A 23,131-nucleotide genomic window follows, 5' to 3' on the forward strand; every position below is an offset into this window, starting at 1 on the left:
CCCCCCCACACCCCAAACCCCCCTTGCACCCCCAAACCCCCCCCCGCACCCCATAGCCCCCCCAGCACCCCCAAACCCCCCCAAACTCCCCCACCCCCCCCCTTCACTCCCCTTAGACCCCATAAACCCCCCCCCAAGGATCCCTTAGGGACCCCAGCACCCCCAAAAAATGCCCCCCCCCCCCCAAAACCCCAAAAAGGGGGTGCGCGGCTGAGTCGGGGTGCGCAGGATCGGGGAGGTGGCGGGGTACGCCCCCGAGGAGCTGCTCGGCTGCTCCCTCTACGAGTACGTCCACGCGCTCGACTCCGACACCCTCAGCAGGAGCGTGCACACCCGTGAGTGCCCCCCAAAACCCTCCCTGCACCCCGATAGCTGCCTGGGCACGCCGGGAATCCCGAGAGGCCCCCCCCCCCCCCCCGAACCCCAATAGTCCCTTCCTGAACCCCAATATCCTCCTGGGAACCCTGGGAACCCAACAGCCCCCTCCTGAACCCCAATATCCTCCTGGGCACCCCAATATCCCTTGGGCACCCCAACACCCCCCGAGCACCCCAATATCCCCCTGGGCACCCCAATATCCCTTGGGCACCCCAACATTCCCCTGGGCACCCCAACACCCCCCTGGGCACCCCAACATTCCCCTGGGCACCCCGACATCCCCTGGGTACCCCAATATCCCCTGGGCACCCCAACACCCCCCTGAGCACCCCAATATCCCTTGGGCACCCCAACACCCCCCTGGGCACCCCAACACCCCCCGAGCACCCCAACACCCCCCCGAGCAACCCAACACCCCCCCGAGCACCCCAACATTCCCCTGGGCACCCCAACATCCCCTGGGTACCCCAACACCCCCCTGAGCACCCCAATATCCCCCTGGGCACCCCAACATCCCCTGGGTACCCCAACACCCCCCTGGGCACCCCAATAGCCCCCTGGGCACCCCAATATCCCTTGGGCACCCCAACACCCCCCTGGGCACCCAAGACCCCCCCGAGCACCCCAATATCCTCTGGGTACCCCAACATCCCCCGAGCACCCCAACACCCCCCCCGAGCACCCCAACACCCCCCTGGGTACCCCAACATCCCCTGGGTACCCCAATATCCCTTTGGACACCCCAACACCCCCTGGGCACCCCAATATCCCTTGGGCACCCCAACACCCCCCTGGGCACCCAAGACCCCCCCGAGCACCCCAATATCCTCTGGGTACCCCAACATCCCCCGAGCACCCCAACACCCCCCTGGGTACCCCAACATCCCCTGGGTACCCCAATATCCCTTTGGACACCCCAACACCCCCTGGGCACCCCAACATCCCCTGGGCACCCCAACACCCCCCTGGGCACCCAAGACCCCCCCGAGCACCCCAATATCCCTTTGGACACCCCAACACCCCCCCGAGCACCCCAACACCCCCTGGGTACCCCAACACCCCCCCGAGCACCCCAACACCCCCCTGGGTACCCCAACATCCCCTGGGCACCCCAACACCCCCTGGGCACCCCAACATCCCCTGGGTACCCCAACACCCCCCCGAGCACCCCAACACCCCCCTGGGTACCCCAACATCCCCTGGGTACCCCAACACCCCCCCGAGCACCCCAACATCCCTTTGGACACCCCAACACCCCCCCGAGCACCCCAACACCCCCTGGGCACCCCAACATCCCCTGGGTACCCCAATATCCCCCGGGCACCCCAACATCCCCTGGGCACCCCAACACTCCCCCGAGCACCCCAACACCCCCTGGGCACCCCAACATCCCCTGGGTACCCCAATATCCCCCGGGCACCCCAACATCCCCTGGGCACCCCAACACCCCCTGGGCACCCCAACATCCCTTTGGACACCCCAACACCCCCTGGGCACCCCAACATCCCCTGGGTACCCCAATATCCCCCGGGCACCCCAACATCCCCTGGGCACCCCAACACCCCCCTGGGTACCCCAACACCCCCCCGAGCACCCCAACATCCCTTTGGACACCCCAACACCCCCCCGAGCACCCCAACACCCCCTGGGCACCCCAACATCCCCTGGGTACCCCAATATCCCACGGGCACCCCAACATCCCCTGGGCACCCCAACACCCCCCCGAGCACCCCAACACCCCCCTGGGCACCCCAACACCCCCCGAGCACCCCAACATCCCTTTGGACACCCCAACACCCCCCCGAGCACCCCACCCCGTTATCCCCCTGGGATGCTCCACCACCCCATCGGGGTGTCCCCCCCCCCCCCCAACACCCCAACACCCCCCCAGCACCCCCATATCCCAGGGTGTGGGTGCGTGGGTGGGTGGGTGTGTGGGTGTTTATTTTTTTTTTGGGGGGGGGCCTTTGGGTGTTGGGGGGGGGGGGGCACCCCACAGTTCTGAGCAAGGGGCAGGCGGTGACGAACCAGTACCGGTTCCTGGCCAAGCGCGGGGGGTTCCTGTGGGCGCAGACCCAGGCCACGGTCATTGCCAACACCCGCAGCGCCCAGCCCGAGGGCATCGTCTGCCTCACCTTCGTGCTCAGGTGGGGGCCACGGACACGGGTGGGCGTGGGGGGGGGCGTGAGGGGGCGTGGGGATGGGGCGGGGGGGGGGACACACGGGCAAACAGCCGCAGCGCCCAGCCCGAGGGTGTCGTGTGACTCGGTTTTGGCCGCGGGGGGGGCCACGGGGGGGTCACGGACACGGGTGGGCATGGGGGTGGGCACGGACACGGGTGGGGATGGGGGGAGGGCAAGGGGGGCGTGGGGATGTGGGGACACACGGGCAAACAGCCGCAGCGCCCAGCCCGAGGGTGTCGTGTGCCTTGGCTTTAGCCACGGGGGGGCACGGACACGGGTGGGCATGGGTGTGGGCACGGACACGGGTGGGCGTGAGGGGGAGTGGGGATGGGGGGGGACGACACACGGGCAAACAGCCGCAGCGCCCAGCCCGAGGGTGTCGTGTGACTCGGTTTTGGCCGCGGGGGGGGCCACGGGGGGGTCACGGACACGGGTGGGCATGGGGGTGGGCACGGACACGGGTGGGCACGGGGGGAGGGCGTGGGGGGGCGTGGGGATGTGGGGACACACGGGCAAACAGCCGCAGCGCCCAGCCCGAGGGTGTCGTGTGCCTTGGCTTTGGCCACGGGGGGGGGCACGGACACGGGTGGGCATGGGTGTGGGCACGGACACGGGTGGGCGTGAGGGGGCGTGGGGATGGGGGGGGACGACACACGGGCAAACAGCCGCAGCGCCCAGCCCGAGGGTGTCGTGTGACTCGGTTTTGGCCGCGGGGGGGGGGGGGCCCCACGGGGGGGTCACGGACACGGGTGGGCATGGGGGTGGGCACGGACACGGGTGGGCACGGGGGGAGGGCGTGGGGGGGCGTGGGGATGTGGGGACACACGGGCAAACAGCCGCAGCGCCCAGCCCGAGGGCATCGTGTGCCTCGGTTTTGGCCACGGGGGGGGGGGGCACGGACACGGGTGGGGATGGGGGGAGGGCTTGGAGGGGCACGGACACGGGTGGGGACGGGGGGGGGCGTGGGGGGACACGGGCAAACAGCCGCAGCGCCCAGCCCGAGGGCATCGTGTGCCTCGGTTTTGGCCACGGGGGGGGGGGGCACGGACACGGGTGGGCACGGGGGGTGTGTCATGGGGGGTCACACGAGCCCTCGGCACGGCTGCGGGTGTCCAGGGGGGATTGTTGGGGGGGGGGGGGGCAGCACCCCAGACCCCGTACCCCATTTTTTTTTTGGGGGGGTGGGGGTGTGCGTGTCCCCCCTCCCACGCGGGACTGACTCCCCCCCCCAGCCGCGTGGAGCAGCGGGGGGTGGTGCTGTCGCTGGAGCAGACCCAACGGCGGGGGGAGGGGCGCCGCCTGCCCCCCCCCGCCCCCGGCCCCGACCCCCCCGATGCCGTCCTCAACCTCAGCCTCGGTGGGCACCAGTTGGGGGGCAACTGGGAGCACTGGGATTGGGGGGGGGGGGCGCTGGGAGGTGATGGGGGGGCACTGGGGGGGCACTGGGAGGTGATGGGGATACTGGGAGGGGGGGATGTGGCACTGGGGGGCACTGGGGGGCACTGGGGGGGGGGATGTGGCACTGGGGGGGGCACTGGGAGGTGATGGGGATACTGGGGTGGGCACTGGGGGGCACTGGGAGGTGATGGGGATACCGGGGGAGACACTGGGGGGGGGGGCACTGGGAGGCGATGGGGATACTGGGAGCACTGGGGGTTGGATCTTGGGGGGCTGTGGGGGCATCCGGGGGGCTTTGGGGGGGCCCTGGGGGTTCTGGGATGGGTCCCGGGGGGGGGGGGTCCCCAGACCTGCGTGATGGGGGGGGGGTCTGTGGGTGCTGGGGGGTCCCTGGGGGGGGGGTTGTGGGTGCTGGGGGGTCCAGGGGGGGGTCCCTGGGGGGGGGGGTTGTGGGTGCTGGGGGGTCCAGGGGGGGTCCCTGGGGGGGGTCTGTGGGTGCTGGGGGGGTCCCTGGGGGGGGTGGTGGTGCGTGTGCAGTTCTGGGGGTTCCCCCACCCCACGTGACGCCGCGCACAGGAGTGGGGGGCCCACGGGTGCTGGCGTTCGTGCGCCCGGCCCACGTCCCCGAAGCGGCGCTGCAGCGGGACCCCCGGCGCTTCTGCTCCCCCGAACTCGCCCGGCTCCTCGCCCCGATTTTTGACCCCCCCCCCGGCTCCCCCTTGTCACCGTCCCCGCAGCCCCCCCCCGGTAAGTCCGGCCGTGGGGTTTTGGGGGGGGGGGGGGCACCCCTGGGGGGCTTTTGGGGGGGTCCCTAGGGAAAATGGGGGGGTCCTTGGGGGGGAACATGGGGGGCTTGGGGGTCCTTCCCAAGCTGGGGGGGTCTCTTGGGGGGGGGGGAAACTTGGGGGGGGTCCCTGGGGGGCTTTGGGGGTCTAGGGGGGGTCCCTAGGGAAAATGGGGGGTCCCTGGGGGGGAACATGGGGGTTCTGGGGTCCTTCCCAAGCTGGGGGGGTCTCTTGGGGGGGCGGAACTTGGGGGGGGGTCCCTGGGGGGCTTTGGGGGTCCCAGCCAGGCTGGGGATGGGGGGGGGGGGTTGTACCTGGGGGGGTCCCTGGGAGGGTTTGGGGGGTCTCTTGGGGGGGGGGAAACTTGGGGGGGGTCCCTGGGGGGCTTTGGGGGTCTAGGGGGGGTCCCTAGGGAAAATGGGGGGTCCCTGGGGGGCTTTGGGGGTCCCAGCCAGGCGGGGGAGGGGGGGGGGGGGTTGTACCTGGGGGGGTCCCTGGGAGGGTTTGGGGGGGTCTAGAGGGGTCCCTGGAGGGGTCCCTGGGGGGCTTTGGGGGTCTAGGGGGGGTCCCTAGGGAAATGGGGGGTCCCTGGGGGGAACGTGGGGGTTCTGGGGTCCTTCCCAAGCTGGGGGGGTCTCTTGGGGGGGCGGAACTTGGGGGGGGGTCCCTGGGGGGCTTTGGGGGTCCCAGCCAGGCTGGGGATGGGGGGGGGGGGGGGGTTGTACCTGGGGGGGTCCCTGGGAGGGTTTGGGGGGTCTCTTGGGGGGGGGGAAACTTGGGGGGGGTCCCTGGGGGGCTTTGGGGGTCTAGGGGGGTCCCTAGGGAAAATGGGGGGTCCCTGGGGGGCTTTGGGGGTCCCAGCCAGGCTGGGGATGGGGGGGGGGGGGTTGTACCTGGGGGGGTCCCTGGGAGGGTTTGGGGGGGTCTAGGGGGGGGTCCCTAGGGAAAATGGGGGGGTCAACATGGGGGTCGGGGGGGGGCAGTTTGGGTTTGGGGGGGTGAAAGTGGGGGGGGGGGTCCTGGGGGGTTCTGGGGGTCCATGGCCGTGCCCCCCCCAGCCCCCCGGGGACGAGCTGCTGTTCGAGGTGCAGAAGCTTTTTGCGGGGAGCCCCGGGCCTGGCACGGCCCTGCAGGTATGGGGGGGCTGCCGGGGCCCCCAGGTCCCACGGGATGGGCCTGCCCATGTCCCCCCTGTCCCCCCATGTCCCCAATGTCCCCAAATGCCCCCCCATGCCCCCCCATGCCCCCCATGCCCCCCATGCCCCCCATGTCCCCCCATGTCCCCCAATGCCCCCCCTGTCCCCAATGTCCCCCAATGCCCCCCATGTCCCCCCATGTCCCAAATGTCCCCAATGCTCCCCATGCCTCCCATGTCCCCCCATGTCCCCCAATGCCCCCCATGTCCCCCCATGTCCCCCAATGCCCCCCATGCCCCCAATGCCCCCCATGTCCCCCCTGTCCCCAATGCCCCCCATGCCCCCCCATGTCCCAAATGTCCCCAATGCCCCCCATGCCCCCCCTGTCCCCCCATGCCCCCCATGCCCCCCCTGTCCCCAATGCCCCCCATGCCCCCCATGCCCCCCCTGTCCCCCCATGCCCCCCATGCCCCCCCATGTCCCCAATGCCCCCCATGTCCCCCTCATCCCCAATGCCCCCAATGCCCCCCATGTCCCCCGAACGCCCCCATGCCCCCCATGTCCCCCCCGTCCCCAATGCCCCCCATGCCCCCCTTGTCCCCCAATGCCCCCCATGCCCCCCATGTCCCAAATGTCCCCAATGCCCCCCATGCCCCCCATGTCCCCTAACGCCCCCCATGTCCCAAATGTCCCCAATGCCCCCCATGCCCCCCATGTCCCCCCAACGCCCCCCATGCCCCCCATGTCCCAAATGTCCCCAATGCCCCCCATGCCCCCCATGTCCCCCCAACGCCCCCCATGTCCCAAATGTCCCCAATGCCCCCCATGCCCCCCATGTCCCCCCAACGCCCCCCATGCCCCCCATGTCCCCAGGCCTCCCCCCTGGACCTGGCCATGCTGGCCCCCTACATCCCCATGGACGGCGACTTCCAGCTGGGCGGGGCCGAAGCGCCGAGGGGGCGTGGCCCACGCCCTCCAGGCCCCGCCTCCTCGGCCGTGGCCACGCCCCCGCGCCCCCGCGCCCGCAGTTTTCCCGGCCGAAGCTCCGCCCCCTCCCGCCCCGGCCCCGCCCTCCCGCGCTGGGGCAGCGACCCGGCTCTCGGCCCCGCCCTGACGCCCCGCCCCGCCAGGAAGAGGTGGGCGGGGCCGAGGCGCGGGGGCGGGGCCGAGAGGCGGGGCTTGGGGCCTGGTGGGGCGGGGCTTGGGCTTGGTGGGGCGGGGCTTGGTTTGGTGGGGCGGGGGTTGGGGGCGTGGCTGGGGGTTGGTGGGGCGTGGCTTGGGCTTGGGGGCGTGGCTTGGCTTGGGGGCGTGGGTTGGGGTTGGGGGGAGGCTTGGGGTGGTGGGGCGTGGCTTGGTTTTGGGGGCGTGGCTTGGGTTGGGGCGTGGCTTGGGTTGGTGGGCGTGGCTTGGGGGTTGGGGGCGTGGCTTGGGCGTGGCGTGGGCGCGGCGTGGGCGCGGAGTGACGGTGCCGTGCAGGGCGCGGGAGCCGAGCGGGGAGGACGCGGGGGCCCCCCTGAAACGCCCCGAGCTCGACCCCCACCTGCTGCCCCCCCTCGGCCTGGTACGGGGGGGACACGCGGGGGACACGGGTGGGTTGGGGACACGCGGGGGATCAGGTTGGGAAGGGGAGGCCACGGCGCGTGGGGGGACAGGGTGTGGGGGCACGGGAGGGGGCAGGGGTGTGGGAGGAGGGGGCGGGGGGCAGGGACGCGGGGAGGGGGGACACACGTGGGTGGACACGGGGTGGGGGGCGTGGGGAAACACGAGGGGGGTGGGGGTGGGAGGGACGTGGCGGGGGGGGGGGGCTGTGGGGACGTGGGGGGAGAGGGAGGGGACAGCCTGGGGGAGGGGACAGCCTGGGAGGGGGGGGTTTGCCGTGTGTCCCCCCCCCACGCGTGTGTGCGCCCCCCCCACGTGTGTCCCCCCCCCACTCGTGTCCCCCACAGGGGCTGCTGCTGAGTGGGGAGGACCCCCCGGGACTGACCCCCCGCCTGGGGCAGGAGCAGCCCCTCGGTGAGGGGGGGCCCTAAAGGGGGGGGGACCCCGATAATGGGGGGGGACCCCGATAACAGGGGGGGAACCCTGATAAGGGGGGGGTTAATCAAATAACGGGGACCCCAAAACTCGGGGAGGGGGGGGCAGTGTGGGAGGGGGTGGAAACTGGGGGGACCCCCCCAAAACTGAAGGGGGGGGTGCAAAAATAGGAGGAAATGGGGGGGAGGGTGCAAATTTGAGGGTCCCCAAAATGGGGGGGGGGGCAAGGGCAGGGGACCCCAATAATGTGTCTGTGTCACCCCCCCCAGTGCTGTTGGCCGGTGGTCTGGTCCTGCCGGGGGCCCCCCCCATGGGGCCCCCCCAAAAGGAGGGTGAGAGGCGCCCGGGGGGGGCCCCCCCAAAGCACACGTCTGGAGAGCAACTGAAGGGGGGGGCCACCCGTGGGAAGGGGGCCCCCCCACCCCCCCCCAAAATCAACAGCGGGTCCGAACCACCGACCCCCCCCCCTTCATCTTGATGGGGACCCCAAAACACCGCCCCCCCCCAAAAAAACCCACAATGGGGACCCCAAAACACCGCTCCCCCCTCCAAAAAAACCCCAGTGGGCACCCCAAAACACCGACCCCCCTGGGGGGGGCAAAAAAAACCAGCCCCCCCCTCAAGTCACCCCAGAAATGGGGGGGCCCCCCCAAAACCACATCTCGGGGGGGGCACCAAAAGCCATGGGGGGGTCCCCCCATTTATCCCCCCCCATCCTTGGGGGCTTTGACCCCCTGCTCTGGGGGGACCCCCCCCCCCGGGAGCCCCCCAAATCCTCCTCCATAGGGGGCCCCCCCCAAACTACGGGGGGGGGGCCCCCCCAATTCTCCCATGGGGTCTCCCAGGGCCCCCCCTCCTACCTCGGCCTGGCCCCCCCTCAGGGGGGGCTCGGGGGGGTCCCACCCCCCCCCCACTTGGTGCTGGGCTGAAAACGCCCCTTTGGGGGGGCCCCGGGGGACCCCCCCCCCCCCAAAATCCGGGACCACCGGGGCAGCGCCCCCCCCCCCCCCCCCCCCGGGGACCCCCTTTTCTACCGCTCCGTCCTGCGCAGCCCCGGGGCTCCGGAGAGAGCCGCCCTCGTGCGAGAGCCTCGTGCGAGAGCCATCATCGTGCGAGGGCCTCGTGCGAGGGCTGAGCCTGCGCACGAGCCTCGTGCGAGGAGCCTGTGCAAGAGCCTCGTGCGGGGGCTGCCCTTGTGCACGAGGCCTGTGCGAGAGCCGCCCTCGTGCGAGAGCCTTGCGCAAAAGCCTTGCGCGAGCCGTCCTCGCGTCTCTCCTTGGGAGAAGCTCCCTTGTGCAAGAGCCTCGTGCAAGGGCTGACCCCCGACGACCCTCGTGCGAGGACCTCGCGCAAGAGCCTCGCGCAAGAGCCGCCCCTGCGCGACAGCCCTGCGCGAGCGCGAGAGCCGCCCCCGTGCAAGAGCCTCGCGCGAGAACCTCGTGCCCGGCCCTCGTGCAAGACCTGCCCTCGTGCGAGAGCCCCCACATGAGCCGAGCTCGTGCGAGAGCCGCCCTCGTGCACAGCCCCCCCCACCACCACCACGTGCCTCCCCCAAACCGCCCTCGCTCTGCTCTCGTGTCTGAGCCGCGGGGGGGAGCTTGCACGAGGGGCTCGGCCCTTGCACGACGGCCTTCGCACGAGGAAGGAGGGTTTTTTTTGGGGGGGGGAGCCGGACGCCGCTGCCCAGAGCCGCTGGGACCCACACGCACACCCCCGGCCCCCCCCGCCGTGCGAGGCCGAGCACGCCCCTCCCCGCTGCCCCCCCCAAAATGTCGCTTCGGGGGGGGACCCTGTACCGCTCCCCCCCCCCCCCGCCGCCGCCGCCCCCCCCCTTCGGCCCCGTGCGCTCGCACACGCGTGTGCACAGGCCACGTGCGGGGGCTCCCCCCCCCCCCCCATAAACCTGCTCTGAACCCACCGGGGGCTCCGGCTCTGCCTGGGGGGGGGGACACGGGGGGACACGGGGGGGATGTGGGGGGACAGGGGGACATTGGGGGACACAGGGGGGACACGGGGGGACATGGGGGGACATGGGGGGACACGGGGACATTGGGGGGGATGGGGACATTGGGGGGACATGGGGGACACGGGGACATGGGGGGGTGATGGGGACACGGGGACATGGGGGGACATGGGGTGATGGGGACATGGGGACATTGGGGGACATTGGGGGACATGGGGGGGTGATGGGGACACGGGGGGACATGGGGGGACGCAGGGGATGGGGACATTGGGGGGACATGGGGGGACACGGGGACATTGGGGGGGGTGATGGGGACATGGGGGGATGTGGGGGGGACATTGGGGGACACGGGGGTGATGGGGACATGGGGGGACATGGGGTGATGGGGACATTGGGGGACACGGGGACATGGGGGGACATGGGGGGGTGATGAGGGCACGGGGGGACACGGGGGGATGGGGACATTGGGGGGACATTGGGGGACACAGGGACATTGGGGGACACAGGGGGTGATGGGGACACGGGGGGGGACACTGGGACATGGAGAAGCACAGGGGGGTGGTGGGGACATTGGGGGGACACGGGGAGCGACGGGGACCTGGGGGACCCGGGGACATTTGGGGACACAGGGGGGACCTGGGGGGGGACATTGGGGGACACACGGGGTGATGGGGACATCGGGGGGTGTGGGGGGACACGGGGGTTGATGGGGACATGGGGGGGACACGGGGACATTGGGGGTCATCGGGGGATATGGGGGGATACGGGGACATTTGGGGACACAGGGGGGACATGGGGGGACACAGAGGTGATGGGGACATTGGGGGAACACGGGGACATTGGGGGACACGGGGGGGTGCTGGGGACATTGGGGGGGGACACGGGGACCCCCGGCCGCTGCTTGCCGAGACCCCACGGGGGCTTGGAGGACACGGGGAGCCAGCGGGCCGCCCCATGGCCGCTCTGGTACCTCTTGGCCCCTCTCTATGGTCCCCCCGCTCCTCCCGCCCCTCTCGATGGTCCCGCCCTCTCCACGCGCCGCGCGCCCGTTTACGACACTGCCCCCTCCCGTCCCGCCTCCTTTGCGACAGAGGCGGCGGTGCTTGGTGGCTCGGCGGGCCGCGCTCCCGGCGGTTGCCAGGGCGCTTTACGGCCCGGCGATGGCGGAGGGAGAGCGGGCGGAGAGCGGCGGCGGCCCCGGCCCCGGGCGGCCCCCGAGCCCGGCCGAGGTGGAGCGGGCTGAGGCTCTCAAGACCCGCGCGAACGAATTCTTCAAAGGTACCGGCGGGGGTGGGGTTGGGGCGGCCAGAGAGGGAGCTGTGAGGGGCGGCGGTGAGGGACAAGGGCTGGCAGATAGGGAGCCATGGGGGGCAATGGGGGTAATGGGGGGCTGGCAGATAGGGAGCCATGGGGGGCAATGGGGGTAATGGGGGGCTGGCAGATAGGGAGCCATAGGGGGCAATGGGGGTAATGGGGGGCTGCCAGATAGGGAGCCATGGGGGGCAATGGGGGTAATGGGGGCTGCCAAATAGGGAGCCATAGGGGGCAATGGGGGTAATGGGGGGCTGCCAGATAGGGAGCCATAGGGGGCAATGCGGGTAATGGGGGGCTGCCAGATAGGGAGCCATGGGGGGCAATGGGGGTAATGGGGGGCTGGCAGATAGGGAGCCATGGGGGGCAATGGGGGTAATGGGGGGCTGCCAGATAGGGAGCTGGGGGGGCAGTGGGGGTAATGGGGGGCTGCCAGATAGGGAACCATGGGGGGCAGTGGGGGGCTGCCAGATAGGGAACCATGGGGGGCAGTGGGGGGCTGCCAGATAGGGAGGTGGGGGGGGTAATGGGGGGCTGGCAGATAGGGAGCCATGGGGGGCTGGCAGATAGGGAGCTGGGGGGGGGGCAATGGGGGGCTGGCAGATAGGGAGCTGGGGGGGCAGTGGGGGTAGTGGGGGGCTGCCAGATAGGGAGCCATAGGGGGCAATGGGGGCAGTGGGGGGCTGCCAGATAGGGAGCCATAGGGGGTAATGGGGGGCTGCCAGATAGGGAGGTGGGGGGGGGTAATGGGGGGCTGCCAGATAGGGAACCATGGGGGGCAGTGGGGGGCTGCCAGATAGGGAGGTGGGGGGGGTAATGGGGGGCTGGCAGATAGGGAGGTGGGGGGGGCAATGGGGGGCTGGCAGATAGGGAGCTGGGGGGGCAGTGGGGGTAGTGGGGGGCTGCCAGATAGGGAGCCATGGGGGGCAGTGGGGGTGATGGGGGGTTCCCAGATAGGGAGCTGTGGGGGGCAATGGGGGGCAGGGGTTGCCAGATAGGGAGCCATGGGGGGCCGCTAGACCGGCAGTTAGCAGAGCAGCTGCCAAATACCGAGCCGTCGGGGGCAATTAAAGAAGAGACCCCGCTGCCAGATTGGGAGCCGCGGGGGAAGCGAGGGTCACCTCCCCCCCCCCCCTCCCCGGGTAGGGTGGGGGGGTCAGGACTTACCCGCAGGGGTGTGGGTGTCCCCGTCCCCCCCCCTCAACGAGCGAGGGTCCCCGTCCCGCTGACGCCCGTCGGCGGCCCAGGGAAGGACTACGAGAACGCGGTGAAGTATTACAGCAGCGCCATCGAGCTGAACCCCACCAACGCCATCTACTATGGGAACCGGAGCTTGGCGTACCTGCGCACCGAGTGCTACGGCTACGCCCTGGCCGACGCCACGCGCGCCGTCGAGCTGGACAAGAAGTACGTCAAGGGTTACTACCGTCGCGCCGCCAGCAACATGGCCCTGGGCAAGTTCAAGGCCGCCCTGCGAGACTACGAGACGGTGAGGTTGGGCGACTCGGTGTGCCCCCTCGGCCACCCCGTTTGGTGTCGGGGGGAGGTTTTGGGGAGCCCCTCGTCACCTCCCTGGTGTCAGCGTGTCCCCTCCCTGTGATTGAAGGAGGTTTTGGGGAGCCCCTCGTCACCTCCCTGGTGTCAGTGTGTCCCCCTTAAGATCAAGGGAGGTTTTGGGGAGCCCCTCGTCACCTCCCTGGTGTCAGCGTGTCCCCTCCCTGAGATCGAGGGAGGTTTTGGGGAGCCCCTCGTCACCTCCCTGGTGTCAGCGTGTCCCCCCCCTGAGATCGAGGGAGGTTTTGGGGAGCCCCGCGTCACCTCCCTGGTGTCAGCGTGTCCCCTCCCTGAGATCGAGGGAGGTTTTGGGGAGCCCCGCGTCACCTCCCTGGTGTCAGCGTGTCCCCTCCCTGAGATCGAGGGAGGTTTTGGGGAGCCCCTCGTCACCTCCCTGGTGTCAGTGTGTCCCCCTTAAGATCAAGGGAGGTTTTGGGGAGCCCCTCGTCACCTCCCTGGTGTCAGTGTGTCCCCCCTGAGATCGAGGGAGGTTTTGGGGAGCCCCGCGTCACCTCCCTGGTGTCAGCGTGTCCCCTCCCTGAGATCGAGGGAGGTTTTGGGGAGCCCCGCGTCACCTCCCTGGTGTCAGCGTGTCCCCTCCCTGAGATCGAGGGAGGTTTTGGGGAGCCCCTCGTCACCTCCCTGGTGTCAGTGTGTCCCCCCCAAGATCAAGGGAGGCTTGGGGACCCCCCTGATCCCCTCCCAAATGTCAGCGTGTCCCTTGGAGCTGGGGGAGGACACTTGAGGAACCTCTTGTCACCCCCCTCAGCGTCATCGGGTCCCCTAGAGCTTGTGGGGGACACTTGGGGACCCCCTGATGAGTATCAGGATTTCCCCAAAGCTGTGGGGACACTTGGGGACCCCCTTTTCCCCCCTTTCCCCCACACAGCCAGTCCCCCAGAGCCACAGGGACATTTGGGGACCCCCTTGTCCCCCCTTTCCCCCACATCAACCTGTCCCCCAGAGCTCTGGGGACACTTGGGGACCCCCTTGTCCCCAACTTCCTCTATGTCAATATGTGCTCCAGAGCTGTGGGGACATTTGGGGACCCCCTTGTCCCTCCCTTCCCCCACATCAGCCCATCCCCCAGAGCTCTGGGGACACTTGGGGACCCCCTTGTCCCCCCCTTCCTCTATGTCAATATGTGCCCCAGAGCTGTGGGGACACTTGGGGACCCCTTTGTCCCCCCTTTCCCCCACACAGCCTGTCCCCCAGAGCCGTGGGGACACTTGGGGACCCCCTTGTCCCTCCCTTCCCCCACATCAGCCCATCCCCCAGAGCTCTGGGGACACTTGGGGACCCCCTTGTCCCCCCCTTTATGTCAATATGTGCCCCAGAGCCACGGGGACATTTGGGGACCCCCTTGTCCCTCCCTTCCCCCACACAGCCTGTCCCCCAGAGCCACGGGGACATTTGGGGACCCCCTTGTCCCCCCCTTCCTCTATGTCAATATGTGCCCCAGAGCCACGGGGACATTTGGGGACCCCCTTGTCCCCCCTTTCCCCCACATCAACCTGTCCCCCAGAGCTCTGGGGACACTTGGGGACCCCCTTGTCCCTCCCAGCATCAACCCATCCCTCACACCCACGTGTCCCTCTGTCCTCGTCCCCTCTCAGGGCCACCCCAGGCCGGTGTGGGGGTGTGGGAGTGTCCCCATCCCGTGACATTGGGGGGGTTTCCCCCCCCCCCATTTCCAGGTGGTGAAGGTGAGACCCAATGACAAGGACGCCAAGTTGAAGTACCAGGAGTGTCACAAGATCGTCAAGCAGAAGGCCTTCGAGCGGGCCATCGCCAGCGACGAGCACAAACGCTCCGTCGTCGACTCCCTCGACATCGAGAGCATGAGTGAGCCCCCCCCCCCCCCCAAAATCAAGCACCCCTTTAAGGGCGGGAAGGAGGGATGGGTCCCCGGGGTCCCCAGGAAAGGTTTAGGGTCCCCTTTGGGGTTCCCTTGGGGAGTCCGGAGGTCGCTGTGAGGTTCTCGAGGAGTTCTTGAGGGTCTTCGGCAAAGGCTCGAGGATCTTGGGGGGCTCCTGAGAGTCTTGGGGGGGTCTCCGTAAAAAATTTTGGGGTGGGGGTGAGGACTGGGAGAGTCTTAGGGGGACCGTGAGTGTCCCCAGCAGAAGCTCAGGGTCCCCGGGAGGGTCTTGGGGCCCCTTTGAGAGTTGGGGGGGTCCATGACCAAAGACCTGGGAGGCTCTCGGGCACCTTGGGGGCCTGGTGGTGGCTCTGGGTCCCAACGACAGCCTCGAGGAGCTGGGGGGGTCCCCGGGAGGGTCTTAGGGGACCGTGGGGGACCCCAGGAGAGTCCCAAGCAGAGACTTGGGTTACCCAGAAGGGTCCCCGGGACTGTCTTGGGGTCCCCACGAGGGTCTCAGGGCACCCATGAAGATCCCCAGCAGAGGCTTGGGGTCCCCATGAGGGTCCCTGTGAAGGTCTTGGGGTGCCCATGGAGGTCTCGGTGTCCCTGTGAGGGGTCTCGGGGTCCCCATGAGGGTCTCGGGGTCCCCATGAGGGTGCCCAGCAGAGCTTTGGTGTCCCCATGAGGGTCCCCATGAAGGTCTTGGTGTCCCCATGAGGGTCCCCATGAGGGTCTCGGGGTCCCCATGAGGGTGCCCAGCAGAGCTTTGGTGTCCCCATGAGGGTCTGAGGGAACCCATGAAGGTCTTGGTGTCCCCATGAGGGTGCCCAGCAGAGCTTTGGTGTCCCCATGAGGGTCTCAGGGTCCCCATGAGGGTCTCAGGGTCCCCATGAGGGTCTCAGGGTCCCCATGAAGGTCTTGGTGTCCCTGTGAGGGTCTCAGGGTCCCCATGAGTGTGCTCAGCAGAGCTTCGGGGTCCCCATGAAGGTCCCCTTGAGGGTCTTGGTGTCCCTGTGAGGGTCTCAGTGTCCCCATGAATGTCCCCAACCGAGGCTCAGCATCCCTAGAAGGCTACCGGGCTTCGTCAGGAGCACGATGGCCCTTTCGGGGACTCGTCCCCTCGTGTCATCGCCCACCGGGGGCGGGGCGGGGGTTCGTTTCGCAGCCATCGAGGATGAGTACAGCGGCCCCAAGCTGGACGGCGGCAAGGTGACGTTGGCTTTCATGAAGGACCTCATGCAGTGGTACAAGGAGCAGAAGAAACTCCACAGAAAATGTGCCTACCAGGTACCCCAGCTCCCCCTAAACTCCCACCCCCCCCCAAGTTCTCTGCCGGGCTCCGGCTTGTCCCCAAGTGCCACTTGTGTCCCCCCCCCCCCCTCTCCCTGTCACCTCTGCTGGCCCTTCGTCCCGGCAGATCCTGGTGCAGGTGAAGGAGGTGCTGGCCAAGCTCCCCACGTTGGTAGAAACGACGTTGAAAGAGGTGGGTGCCCCTCGACGAGCGGCGGCCGGGCGCGCGCGTTCGGGGCGGCGGCGGACACGCACGCACGAAAGTATACGCCGCGACGTCCCCGGGAGGTGACGTTCCGCCCTGCCTCGTGTCCCCACCGCAGACGGAGAAGGTGACGGTGTGCGGGGACACCCACGGGCAGTACTACGACCTGCTGAACATCTTCGAGCTCAACGGCTTGCCCTCCGAATCGAACCCTTACGTATCCCCACCCCGGGGTTTTCGCCGGGATCCCATCCCGCCTCCCCATCCGCGGTCGGGGACAGGCGCGGGGACGGGGTGGCACGAAGGGACGGGGGAACCGGGGAGGCGTTTTCCTGAACCGCCCGTAGATATTCAACGGGGACTTTGTGGATCGCGGGTCCTTCTCCGTCGAGGTCATCCTCACGCTCTTCGGCTTCAAGCTCCTCTACCCCGATCACTTCCACTTGCTCCGAGGTAACGGCGGCGGCGGGCGACAAATCTCGCGCGCGCGCGTGTCGTCCCCGAGCCTGGCGATGTCACCGCGTCCCCGTAGGGAACCACGAGACGGACAACATGAACCAGATTTACGGTTTCGAGGGGGAGGTGAAGGCCAAGTACACGGCGCAGATGTTCGCCCTCTTCAGCGAAGTCTTCGAGTGGCTGCCGCTGGCCCAGTGCATCAACGGCAAAGTGCTGGTGAGGGGACGTCGCCGTCGCGTCCTCGTGTCCCCACCCCTCCTCGTGTCCCCTCCCGCCGCGACGGCGTCCCCGTACCGACGCGGTTCCCGTCCCAGATCATGCACGGGGGGCTCTTCAGCGAGGACGGCGTCACCCTCGACGACATCCGGAAGATCGAGAGGAACCGACAACCCCCGGACTCAGGTGGGAGACGGACGACCGGACGCGCCCCGTTGTGTGTGCGCGTGTCCCTGTCGTCACCGAGGGACCCAAATGTCCCCTCCGGGGGGACCCTGACCCCCCCACCTCTGCTCCCCACCCCACCAGGTCCCATGTGTGACCTCCTCTGGTCCGACCCGCAGCCCCAGGTGAGTCGAACCCCGGCCGTGGGTCCCCCCCCACCCACCCACCCACCTCGGGGACCGTCACCGCCGCGGTCCCCGGTGACGCCGTCCGTCCCGCAGAACGGTCGTTCCGTCAGCAAACGCGGGGTCAGCTGCCAGTTCGGCCCCGACGTCACCAAGAGTTTCTTGGAGCGCAACCGCCTCGATTACATCATCCGCAGCCATGAGGTCAAACCCGAGGGCTACGAGGTGGCCCACGACGGCAAATGCGTCACCGTCTTCTCCGCCCCCAACTACTGGTGAGCGTCCCCCGGCTGTCCCGAAGCGTCCCCCGAGTTCTCGTCCCTGGGGTGTCACTGCGTCTCAACAGCCCTGGGCGGGGTGTTGCTGTCTCCCAAATCTCGGTGTCCCCAAATCTCGGTGTCCCCAAGGGTCCCCTGTCCCCAGCGGTCCCCCAAACCTCGGTGTCCCCAAGGGTCCTCTGTCCCTGGGGTTCCCCCAAACCTCAGTGTCCCCAGGGGTCCCCCAAACCTCGGTGTCCCCAAGGGTCCCCTGTCCCTGAGGCTCCCCCAAACCTCAGTGTCCCCAGGGGTCCCCCAAACCTTGGTGTCCCCAAGGGTCCCCTGTCCCCAAGGCTCCCCCAAACCTTGATGTCCCTGGGGCTCCCCCAAACCTTGGTATCCCCAAGGGTCCCCTGTCCCCGGGGCTCCCCCAAACCTCAGTGTCCCCAGGGGTCCCCCAGACCTCGGTGTCCCTGCGTGGGGCCGTACCTTGGTGTCCCCGGGGTACCCCAAACCGTGGTTGTCCCACTTGTGGGGCCGTACCTTGGTGTCCCCGGGGGTCCCCTAAACCTTGGTGTCCCCAGGGGTACCCCAAACCTCAGTGACCCCAAACCTCGGTGTTCCCAAGGGTCCCCTGTCCCCAGGGCTCCCCCAAACCTCGGTGTCCCCAAACCTCAGTGTCCCCAGGGATCCCCCAAACCTCGGTGTCCTCAAGGGTACCCCGGCCCTGGGGGTCCCCCAAACCTCGGTGTCCCCAGGGGTCCCCCGTCCCCGGGGCTCCCCCAAACCTCGGTGTCCCCGTGGGGGTGGGCACGCTTTGGTGTCCCCAAGTGTCCCCGTGTGTCCCCCCCCTGCCCCCAGCGACCAGATGGGCAATAAGGGCTCCTACATCCACCTGCGAGGCAGCGACCTGCGCCCCGACTTCCACCAGTTCACAGCAGTGGTGAGTTTTGGGGGGGCGCACCCCGTTCCCCCTTGAGCCTGGGGACACCCCCCACCCCTTCCCTAGACACCCCCCCCCCCCCAAAATTTCTGATCCCTGAAACCACCGAAATCCTCGGGGCACCCCCAAATCTGTGACCCACAACCCTTCTTTGCTGACATTTCCTGCCCCCCCCCCAAAATCTTGTACCCCCAAAACTCACCCCAGGGACCCCCCCATAACCCTGGGAGCCTCAAATGCTCCTTGGGGACCCCCAAAACCCACCCTGGAGCCCCCCCTGAAACCTCCACAGCTTTCCTGAACCTCCCAGAGCCGCCCCCCCCCCCCTCAAACCTGGGACCCCCCCAAACTCTGGGGATCCTCAAGACCCCCCCCCACCTGTGTGACACCCCAAAACCCTTCCTCAGCCCCCCCCCAACTTTCCAGCTCCCCCATCAGGTTCCCCAGATCCCCCTAAAACCTGGGTCCCCCCTTTCCCTGGTCTGGGGTGATTGGGGGGGGTCGTAGGGGCAATTTGGGGGGTTCATGGGCTGGGGGGGTTTATGGGGGGGTTCATAGGGGCAATTTGAGGGGTTCATGGGTTGGGGGGGTTTATGGGGGGGTTCATAGGGGCAATTTGGGGGGTTCATGGGTTGGGGGGGTTCATGGGGGGGTTCATAGGGGCAATTTGGGGGGTTCATGGGTTGGGGGGGTTCATGGGGGGTTCATAGGGGCAATTTGGGGGGTTCATGGGTTGGGGGGGTTCATGGGGGGGTTCCTGGGGGCTATTTGGGGGGGTTCATGGGCTTGGGGCGCTATTGGGGGGGGTTCATAGGGGCTATTTGGGGGGGTTCATGGGCTGGGGGGGCTATTGGGGGGGTTCTTGAGGGCTATTTGGGGGGGTTCAGGGCTGGGGGGGGGCTATTGGGGGGGTTCCTGGGAGCTCATAGGGGCTATTTGGGGGGCTGGGGGGGGGCGGGGGGGGCTGGAAGCGGCCGTTGGGTAATCCCAGACGGCAGCACCCATGGGTGCGGGTTCGCCCCCCTCACCCCCCCCTCTCTTTTCCCCCCCCCCCCCCCCCCCTCCAGCCTCACCCCAACGTCAAGCCCATGATGTACGCCAACACCCTGCTGCAGCTGGGCATGATGTGACCCCCCCGGGGTGCTGCCCCCCCCCTGCACCCCACTTCCCTCCCCCCCCCCCAGGGGGGGTTTTAATATATTGGAAGATTGTATTTATTCCCCTCCCCCCCCTCCCCAGTGCTCCCAGTTTGCCCCAGTTGGGGCAGGAGCTTGGGCAGCACCATGGGGGGGGGCAGTGGGGGGCGGGGGGGGGATTTTTTTGGGGGGGTGTGGGGGTGTGTGGGGGTGTCTCCCCCCCCCCCCCCTCTGCTGGCATCCCCCCCCCCGGGGGGGGGCTGCCCCTTGTTGCCCCTCCCCCAACAAGCAATAGGTGCATGGAGATGGGGGGAAGGGGGGGGGGTTTGGGGGGGGAGGGGGTGGTGTGCTCAGGATTTGGGGGGGCTCCCCCCCCCCCCAGGCCATGCCCCCCCCCCCCCCTTCCCCCCCCCCCCCCGGCCGGGCGATTTTACCGTCTGTAATTAATGATGTTAAAATAAAGTAATTATTGTAAACTGGGCGGGGCCTCAGGCGTGCGGGGGGGGGAGGAGCCCCCACTGTTGCCATGGAGACCCCTGGCTGTAAGGGGGGGCCCTGTTGCTATGGCAACCAGCTGCCTGTTGCCATGGAGACCCAGGCCCCGGCGCCATTGCAGCGCGGTGGCCGTTGCCACGCCCCCTGTTGCTATGGCGACGGGAGTGCGGCACCACCCCACCCCACTGGCGGGAGGGCGGGGCGAGCTGCCCGTTGCCATGGCGACCTTGCCACGGCCCTTACAGCGGAGTGGACGGAGCTAGGGCGGGGGGGCGGAGCTTTCCGTGTCACGTGATACCGCGGGACGCGCCCCCTTCCGGGTTTTTCTCCGCCCGCTGTCGCTTTGGCGCATTGCGGCTCAGCGGCAACCAATCAGGACGGCGCTCTCAGCCCGCCGTCCCTCCCCAGCCAATGAAGCGGCGGCGCACAGCTAGCGAGCTGGATCCTTCCGCCGGGGGCTGGCGCTGATAGGGGCGGGGCCTGCGGAAGGGGCGGGGTCAGCGGAGGGATCCGTGGTGCTGCGGTCGCAGGAGCCTCCCGCCGTCACCGGAGCGCCATGGTCAGGGGGCGGCACCGGCGTTGTCATGGCGACGGGGGGCCGCGCTATGGGGCGGAGGGGGGGGAACCACCGGGGTTGCTATGGCGACCAAGGGGTTGCTATGGAGCCGGGGGGGGCCACTGCGGTTGCTATGGCGACCAAGGGGTTGCTATGGGGCCGGGGGGGGGGGGTACTGGGGTTGGTATGGCAACCAAGGGGTTGCTGGGGGAGGTGCCAGTGGGTTGCTATGACAACGGGTCACCGATGGTTGGGGGGGGCTATGGGTGCTGGGGGGGTGTTGGGGTGTTGGGTGCTGGGGGTCCCGTGGGTGCCCCCTCACCCGTGTCTCTTCCCCCCCCCCCCGCCCCCAGGCTGACCAGCTCACCGAGGAGCAGATCGCAGGTGGGGGGGACCCCAGAGGGGACAACACTTGGGGGGACACTGGGGTGTTGGGGTGACAGGGGGACACCCAGGAGGGGGTGTTGGGGTGACAGCGGGACACCCAAGAGAGGACTGGGGTGTTGGGGTGACAGTGGGACACCCAGGAGGGGACACTGGGGTGTTGGGGTGACAGCAGGACACCCAGGAGGGGATGTTGGGGTGACAGCGGGACACCCAGGAAGGAACACTGGGGTGTTGGGGTGACAGCAGGATACCCAAGAGAGGACTGGGGTGTTGGGGTGACAGCGGGACACCCAGGAGGGGACGTTGGGGTGACAGCGGGACACCCAGGAGGGGACACTGGGGTGTTGGGGTGACAGCAGGACACCCAGGAGGGGACGTTGGGGTGACAGCGGGACACCCAGGAGGGGACACTGGGGTGTTGGGGTGACAGCGGGACACCCAGGAGGGGATGTTGGGGTGACAGCGGGACACCCAGGAGGGGACACTGGGGTGTTGAGGTGACAGCGGGACACCCAGGAGGGGACACTGGGGTGTCAGGGGGGTGGCAGGAAGGGACGTTGGCTATCGGGGTGACACGGGTGTGCGACTGGGGTCACCCGCGGACCCACCCCGGGCTGTCCCCGGCCCCCGCCGGTGACAGCGCGTGACTCTGTCCCCGCGGTGACGGTCCCCAGAGTTCAAGGAGGCGTTCTCGCTCTTCGACAAGGACGGGGACGGCACCATCACCACCAAGGAGCTGGGCACCGTCATGCGCTCGCTCGGCCAGAACCCCACCGAGGCCGAGCTCCAGGACATGATCAACGAGGTGGACGCCGACGGTGAGTGCCGCCTGTCCCTGCGTGTCCCCTTGTCCCCCCGCCCCCCCCCCCCACTCACCGTCCCTCCGTCCCTCCTCCAGGTAACGGCACCATCGACTTCCCCGAGTTCCTCACCATGATGGCGAGGAAGATGAAGGACACGGACAGTGAGGAGGAGATCCGCGAGGCTTTCCGCGTCTTCGACAAGGTGGGTCGGGGACGGGGATGGGGACGGGGGGGACGGACGAGGCAGCGGTGTCACTGCCGTGTCCCCAACCCCAGGACGGGAACGGGTACATCAGCGCGGCGGAGCTGCGGCACGTGATGACCAACCTGGGGGAGAAGCTGACGGACGAAGAGGTGGACGAGATGATCCGAGAGGCCGACATCGACGGCGACGGGCAGGTCAACTACGAGGGTGAGCGTCACTGTCACCTCGGGGGTCCCCGCTGTCACCCAGCGTCTCCTCTGTCACCCGCCAGGTCCCTGCTGGCACCCAATTGGACCCCGTTGGCACCCACCCACGGGGCTCCTCGTCCCCCGGTGTCGCACAGGGTTCCCCGTCACCATTGGCCTGGGACACCACCGCATCCCCCGTTAATCCGGCCTGGGATGCCACCGTGTCCCCTGTCACCCCTGGCGAGAGCCCTGCCTTGGGGACAGGGACACGTCAGGGACAGGAACGGGGATGGGGACAGCATCCGTGTCTCCTGTGACCCCGGTCACCACGAATGGGCGATCCCACCGCGTTCCCCCATCTCCGAGGGGCCAGACCCCACCGTGTCACCTCTTTTTGGGGACCCCGCAGTGTCCCCTGTCCCCGGTGTGTCCCTCGTCCTTGCCATGCTCCTGTCCCTGTCATGTCCCCATCCCTGCTGCGTCCCCGCCGTGTCTCCGTCCCCGCCGTGTCTCCGTCCCCATCGTGTCCCCGTCCCCACCGTGTCCCCGTCCCCGCTGACCCTCCCTCTCTCCTGGCAGAGTTCGTGCAGATGATGACGGCGAAGTGAGGGGGCACGAGGCCACTGGGACACCCCCCGCCCCGCTGCCACCGCCTGTCCCTGCCACTGAGAGGTCCCTGGGTCCCCCCCTGCACCCCAAAACCACCATTCGGGGGCACCCATGGGGGGGTCTGGGAGGGGGGGGGGGCGGTACGGATGCCACCAGGATGGAGGGACCCCAAATCCTCCATAGGGGCATTGGGGGGGGGGTATAGGGGGACCCCATTTCCCTATAGGGGGTTTGGGGGGGTCCAGAGCAGATTCAGGGTCCCCCTCCCCAGGACACAGAGAGACACCACCCCCCCCTCCCCCCAGAACATTTTGGGGCATTTCAGTGGGATTTGGGGGCTCAGGAGGGTTGGGGATCCCTTGGAGGGGGAGGGACTGGGACCAGGCCCTGGTTTTGGGGTGTTTTGGGGCATTTTGGGGCAATTTGAGG

The 23,131-nt window shown here is 69.0% G+C and overlaps 3 protein-coding genes and 1 long non-coding RNA gene across 4 annotated transcripts; 3 read left to right on the forward strand and 1 right to left on the reverse strand.

Moving 5' to 3' along the window:
* Positions 1-228: 228 nt before the first annotated feature.
* On the forward strand, positions 229-8,360 carry LOC129200160 (basic proline-rich protein-like; the record flags this gene model as incomplete). The annotated part of the gene is made up of 9 exons (XM_054811431.1): positions 229-335; positions 2,378-2,525; positions 3,794-3,918; positions 4,536-4,706; positions 5,803-5,877; positions 6,754-7,016; positions 7,357-7,441; positions 7,827-7,893; positions 8,184-8,360. Coding segments are annotated over 9 exons (1,108 nt in total), but the record flags the coding sequence as incomplete, so codon positions are not given.
* A 2,562-nt stretch (positions 8,361-10,922) lies between these two features.
* PPP5C (protein phosphatase 5 catalytic subunit) lies at positions 10,923-19,935 on the forward strand. The gene is made up of 13 exons (XM_054811434.1): positions 10,923-11,155; positions 12,436-12,677; positions 14,440-14,587; positions 15,769-15,890; positions 16,021-16,086; positions 16,217-16,315; positions 16,446-16,551; positions 16,631-16,773; positions 16,872-16,959; positions 17,083-17,123; positions 17,220-17,398; positions 18,242-18,323; positions 19,391-19,935. Exons 1-13 carry the CDS (start codon positions 11,038-11,040, stop codon positions 19,451-19,453), a joined length of 1,497 nt encoding a protein of 498 aa, XP_054667409.1. The 5' UTR covers positions 10,923-11,037; the 3' UTR covers positions 19,454-19,935.
* LOC129200163 (uncharacterized) lies at positions 17,789-18,254 on the reverse strand. The gene is made up of 3 exons (XR_008574817.1): positions 18,125-18,254; positions 18,054-18,080; positions 17,789-17,816 (listed from the first exon to the last, which is right to left on the reverse strand). It is a non-coding gene; the product is annotated as an uncharacterized LOC129200163 (long non-coding RNA).
* A 517-nt stretch (positions 19,936-20,452) lies between the features above and the next one.
* On the forward strand, positions 20,453-23,131 carry CALM3 (calmodulin 3). Its single transcript, XM_054811418.1, has 6 exons — positions 20,453-20,513; positions 20,864-20,894; positions 21,572-21,715; positions 21,796-21,902; positions 21,977-22,112; positions 22,673-23,131. Exons 1-6 carry the CDS (start codon positions 20,511-20,513, stop codon positions 22,699-22,701), a joined length of 450 nt encoding a protein of 149 aa, XP_054667393.1. The 5' UTR covers positions 20,453-20,510; the 3' UTR covers positions 22,702-23,131.

The sequence above is a fragment of the Grus americana genome, assembly GCF_028858705.1.
Source record: "Grus americana isolate bGruAme1 chromosome 34 unlocalized genomic scaffold, bGruAme1.mat SUPER_34_unloc_1, whole genome shotgun sequence".
Classification (NCBI taxonomy): domain Eukaryota; kingdom Metazoa; phylum Chordata; class Aves; order Gruiformes; family Gruidae; genus Grus; species Grus americana.